The sequence below is a fragment of the Myotis brandtii genome, unplaced genomic scaffold (genome assembly GCF_000412655.1).
Source record: "Myotis brandtii unplaced genomic scaffold, ASM41265v1 scaffold658, whole genome shotgun sequence".
Lineage (NCBI taxonomy): Eukaryota > Metazoa > Chordata > Mammalia > Chiroptera > Vespertilionidae > Myotis > Myotis brandtii.
In genome coordinates, this window is record NW_005370558.1 from 1,433,065 (window position 1) to 1,438,680 (window position 5,616).

At 57.2% G+C, this 5,616-nt stretch overlaps 1 protein-coding gene across 1 annotated transcript in view; it reads left to right on the plus strand.

Annotated features, from left to right (window-relative positions):
* COL27A1 (collagen, type XXVII, alpha 1) overlaps positions 1-5,616 on the plus strand; it is a 161,352-nt gene that overhangs the window by 30,125 nt on the left and 125,611 nt on the right. Inside the window, exons 2-3 of the mRNA XM_014528887.1 lie at positions 1,970-2,040; positions 5,287-5,612. Coding sequence (XP_014384373.1) covers positions 1,970-2,040; positions 5,287-5,612 — 397 coding nt within the window. The remainder of the gene's footprint in view (positions 1-1,969; positions 2,041-5,286; positions 5,613-5,616) is intronic.

A 5,616-nucleotide genomic window follows, 5' to 3' on the forward strand; every position in this document is an offset into this window, starting at 1 on the left:
GACGACAGATACTTTTTGTAACAGATTCTGATCCTAGCTGCCCTCTCTCCCCTGCGAGTCTTCTTTCTCTTGAACTTTGGAGATTAAAAACATTCCCTCCCCCCCTAATTTACCCTCTTATTCTCTACAGAGTAGTCACCTTGGCATCACACACAGCAGGAAGAGCTGACCGGGAATGCCATGTGTGCTTGCTGCACCTTCTCTCTGATCATTGGCAAATTCTCTCTGGCCTCTCTGGAGCAGTTGGGGAAACATGCTAATACAAGTGTTAGACTTAACACAGTGCGACTCGAGGAGTGAGGGCTGGTGCCTGGGGAGAGCTGGGAAGAGAGGGGGCTGGAAGGAAACGGAATGGAAACTAGTGAGGTTTCAGGAACACTGGAAAGTGAGGGGCAGCGTCTTCTGAGGGAGCCTTCTCAGAAAAAACGAGTTCCGTGGTCTAGCTGAGTGACAAAATGTGCAGTCAATTTATTCCAGGACTTCTCGGAGCCCTTGGTGTGCAGTTGTGTTATGGGACCTGCCAAGACAGGGATACAGGAGACAGTTCTCCCCCAATATATCTGGCCAGTTTCCTGTAACGTCCACCTGGTGGATGGACGAGAGAATTATGACCCAGAGCCTGCCCAGGGTAACCTTGAGGAAGTACCTGCCCTCCCTAAGCCTCCGTTTTTGTCAAACAAAGATGCCTATTATTTCTTTTCAGGGATGATGGAGCTGCCATTTGATTCAAGTGGGCAGATCATACCAGAAGGCCAGCCTGTGCCCTTCTCTCCGGGGCAGCTAGGCACTCTGACCTTTAGTCATTGCTGGAGATGAGTGGATCCCAGCCTGTGTGTCCCAGCCTTGGCCCCCCCTCTCCTCCCCCGCTCCTCCCCCGTCACAGCTCTCTTGGCCTGCATCCTGGCCAGCCATCCCTGCTTGGCCTGCATCCTGGCCAGCCATCTCTGGCCACGTGCCGCCCTCCCCTTTGCCTGCTCGAGGATCAGATGCCCCAGGTAGCTTCGGGTATCACCAGTGGCTGCTCCCACAGGAAGGTGAAATCAGATCACTGCCTCTGCCCATCTTGGCAGGAGCCACTGAGCAGAGCATTAACCCTTCCAGTCCCCGGAGTGCAAAGGCATCAGAGACAGTCTAAGGGGCACTGGCATGGCTGGTGGTAGGCCAGGCCCTTGACATGCATGAGCTCATTTAATCCTCATGCCTGGCCATGCCAGCCATGTTTCAGAGGAGACAGGCTCAGGGAGGCTGAGTGACTCGTCCAGGATCACACAGCTGGTAAGCAAGGGGGCCGGTTGCACCTGAGCCTGCCTGACTCCTCATCGTCTCCTCTCTTTTCTCCTCCCATTTTCTATCAGCGGGAAGCCAGCTGGGCAGCTTCCTGAGCGCACACTGGTCCTGGTTAAGGGGTCTTCTCCTTGCCTTGGGCCTGGGCAGTGAGTGTTTATCTCTCTAGCCCTTTGAGGATGATGGCCATCCCAACAGACCAGACTGGTCTTCCTGTCGAACTTTCAGCCCTGGCTGTACTACCCATCGGGCCTCAAGATCATAGGGCCGTAGTACCACGGGGAGACTGATGCCCAGAAAGGGGGAAGGGCAGGGGCTGGCTCCTTGTCCCCCAGTGAGTTGGCGGCAGATTTTGGACTGGACCCTGGGTCTCCTGACACCCAGGGCAGAGCTTCCTGCCCACTGTTTCCTGCCCAGTGGCCTTGGTTTATCATTCTGTAAAAAAGCAGGGTTGTATGTGTACCATATAAGCAGCTCCTGTCCCCAGAGGCTGTACCTAGAGACTTGGGAGTGTGGATTATTCTGATAGGGTCCTAGAGCCTGCACCTTGCCTCCCAGTCCCCCCCACCCCCCCGGGCGACACTGGGGTGGGCAGGTCTGGACGATCCACTCCCAACTCCCCAGCCAGATCTGGGCCGAGGGGTGGAAGCTGATGCCGCCTCTGCTTGTGTCTCCTGGTCTCTAGGGGGTTTCTCTTCACCTGGATCTTAGTCTCATTCGCCTGTCACCTGGCCTCCACCCAAGAAGCTCCTGAAGGTAACTCTCTCTTCTCTTTGTCCAGGGGAGGATGGGGGGACAGAAGGGATGGGAGAATGCAGGGGTAGGAGACATCCGTGCCCCGAATTGGAACTCGATGCCTCGGTTTTCTCATCAGTAGAATGGAGCTGATCACTGGAAAATCCTCTCTGGTCACGAGAGAAACATGTTTGATGTTTTGTAAGGGGTAGGAAGGGCTCAGTGCAGAAATGTGGAGCGGGGAGCCTTTCGTTCCTCTCCGAGGCACAGTGTGGGTCGGCCACTTTGGGCCAGTCAGCCCCAGTCGCCCCTATTTGTCCTGGGACAACTGCTGAAAGGAGACATGAAGGCCAGGGCTATCATTGCCCAAGCCTGTCGCCGGCCCTCCCCTTGCCGTGAGATCCTGCTTTTCCCAGCGATCCCTGAGGAGCTGTCCAGGGGGCCAGGGCGGCAGTGGGCTGGCTACACAGCTGCCCGGTGAAACTGAAACCTCTCCCACATCTGTTTGTCAAGCAGCCACAAGGCCTCTTAAAATAGCAGCCCTTCCCCCTTCTCCACACCCGCCGTGTGCAGGGCAGGCCGCCGGGCACTCCCAGGGCCCCTGTGGCCTGACCTGGCCGCTGGGCAGGGATTGGGCCCCTGGGAGGGGAGGGCCATGCCCGGAAGAGACTCCTGCTGCTGCCCGGCAACATTTTGTGCAAATGTCACATTTTCCGAGCTTGCCGTTTCCCCCACAAAGTAGGTGAACAGCTGTCCAGAGTCCTGAGTCAGGCGCTGGGGGTTGGGGAGAGGCTGGAGCTGTGTGGAGCCAGGTTTATGTAATAAAGGATCTTGCTGCGGCCAGCTGGCTGGGCCCTTCCATCTTGGCGTTGGGCTGCATTCATTCCCCTGTCCCCTAGCTCCTCAGCTCTGATGGGATTCTGGATGTGTCTCCACCATGCGTTCCAGCCTGTCTGAGGGCCTCCAGCACAGGAGAGCATCGTGGCTAAGGAAAAAGACCCTGAAGCCAAGCGGTCAGGGTTCCAACTTCAGCTGAGCCTTTTGTTATATGCTACATGACCTTGGGCAAGTTATTATAGCGAACTTTCCTGACCCTCATCTATGAAGTGGGAATAACGAACAGTACCTGCTCCATAGATGATTGAGAGACTCAGTCGAGATAAGGCATGTCAGGCACTTGGTACAGAGTACGTGCTCGGTAAATGTTCGTTATTATTAACGACATTGTTTACCCGAAAGTTTGGGCAAGAACAGCCCCTCTCTCTCCGCGGTGGGGCCCACAGGGATCAGAGGCTCCGGAAGCTCAGCGGTGACCACCTCCGCCCCAGGAGTGAGAGTTCAGGGCTCTGCCCGCGGGGGAGGCTTGGAGACTGGTTGGTGTCGGTGTTGAAACCTACCTCAGCAGGACGATGAGGGAAACCCCATCAGTGCCGCCCGGCCCGGCCAGTTGTCCGTTTCCCTGGCGAGTGCAAGTGGCTGCAAGCTGTGGTTTTCCCGGGGGAGATGGGTGCAGGCCCGGGGGCCTCCTGGGGCGGCCGAGGGGGAACAAGTGGCTCCCCAACAAATGGCTCCTCCATTTTAAGTTGTTTATAGTGAATAATACTTTGTGATAACGAAGCGGTTTTCAGTGATTAAAACGTAAAATATACTACTACTCAGAGACCCCTTAGCAGTTTGGTTTAGCTTAGGACCTGGGGGCCAACAGAGGTGGGAGAGAGGAGGAATGTGAAGTGAAATGAAGGCCCTCAGGTCAAGGGAGGAATAAAGGTCTTCAATGCAAGTGGCTGAAACAGCAGCCTGAAGCTACAGAGCTCTTAGAACAGGGCCATCTCCAGGTCTCGTGTCCCCCGTTTTACAGGCAGGGAAACCGAGGCCTGGGAGTCAGGAAGAGCCCGGGCCAGAGTTTCGTGGTGCAGGGCGAGGGGGAGGAGATGGGGAAGACGACCATCGCATCTCCCAGCAGCCCTATGATGGAGGCACATCTTGTAGCCCCTCTCTACAGAGGGGGAAACTGAGACTCAGTCCAGACCCATGGCGGTCTTGTCTGGCTTTAAGGTCTGGCCTTCTGCCTCCAGAGCCTGCTGTGCAGCCATTATGCTGCCCTGTTGCCAGCACCCAGGTTCTCCGTTTCTCCCAACCTGTCTAGCTGCCCATCTACCCATCCACCTGTTCATCCACCTCAGTTGTCAATGGAGGGCCTACTAAGCGCTGAGTGCCGCATTCAGCCCAATGTATACCCGTCCCACTGGGTAGTGAGAGAGCATTCCACACTCAGGGGCTAGGTGCCGAGCTCAGGGGAGGGGCCCTGAGGACTGACCCAGACCCCAATTCCGGGGGCGGCCTCTCTCCGGCCAAGACAGCTCAAGGCCAGAGTCTGCAGACACTGGCAGCAGAATGGCTCGTGAGAGGCGAGTTCAGGTCGCCTTTCCATAAACACCCTGGAAGCCTCCTCTTGCTCTGGCGAGCCCCGCCGCCGTAATTACCAGGCGGATGTGACCTGGCCAGACCGCGGTCTGCCAGAGGACAGAGGCTGCAGGGGTGCCTCGATGACTTCCCCGGCTCTCTCCAGAGCCACTCAGCGAGGGCGGCGACATTGGAACTGTCCTCTCCCTCCCATGCAGAGAGAAGCTCCCCGGCGCCTGCTCCAGCCAGACAGAGACCTCGGGCGTGGGAAGGGACTCAGTAGGTTCCTAAAGGTGGACATCCTGACCCAACTCCAGTGGCATGTCCATTCCTGTCACCCTGCTCCCTCACTTGTGGGCCTGCTGCCTGGAGGAGACACCCTTTGAGGCAGAGAGAAAGGGAAGCAGGTCACATTGAACACAGCCTCTGATACCCAGAGCTAACATTTGGTGATGATCATTATTTTTAATATCAATAGCTATTGTTTAAAAAAACTTATTTTGTGCCAGGCACTTTTTTTTTCAAGTGTATTAGCTCATTTAATCCTCACAGCATCCTTCTGAGTGTGTTGCTGCTCTTATCCCATTTAACAGATGGGAAGACCAAGACACTAGAGTCACAGGGCTAGTAATGATGGAGCTGGTATTTGAACTCAGGACGTTTGGCTCCGGAGGCCGTGTTTTCTGCCACCATGTGCAAGATCATGCAGCCAGACAAGGAACCGGTTCCAGCTCCGCACTCTCAGCCACACCCATGGGGCAGCGGGCAGCGGAGGCCGATGGTCCTCACTGCCTGCGCACCTGTAGGGGTCTGGGCTGGAGCAGGCCCTGACCGTGCTCTCTCCCCTCTGCCCTCCCTCTCCAGATGTGGACGTCCTCCAGCGGCTGGGCCTCAGCTGGACCAAGGCAGCGGGCGGCCGGAGCCCCCCACCCCCAGGGGTCATCCCATTCCAGTCGGGCTTCATCGTTACGCAGCGGGCCCGGCTCCAGGCCCCCACGACCGCCATCATCCCTGCCGCCCTGGGCACAGAGCTGGCGCTGGTGCTGAGCCTCTGCTCCCATCGGGTGAACCATGCCTTCCTTTTCGCCGTCCGCAGCCGGAAGCACAAGCTGCAGCTGGGCCTGCAGTTCCTCCCCGGCAAGACGGTCGTCCACCTGGGACCCCGGCGTTCCGTGGCCTTCGACCTGGACGTGC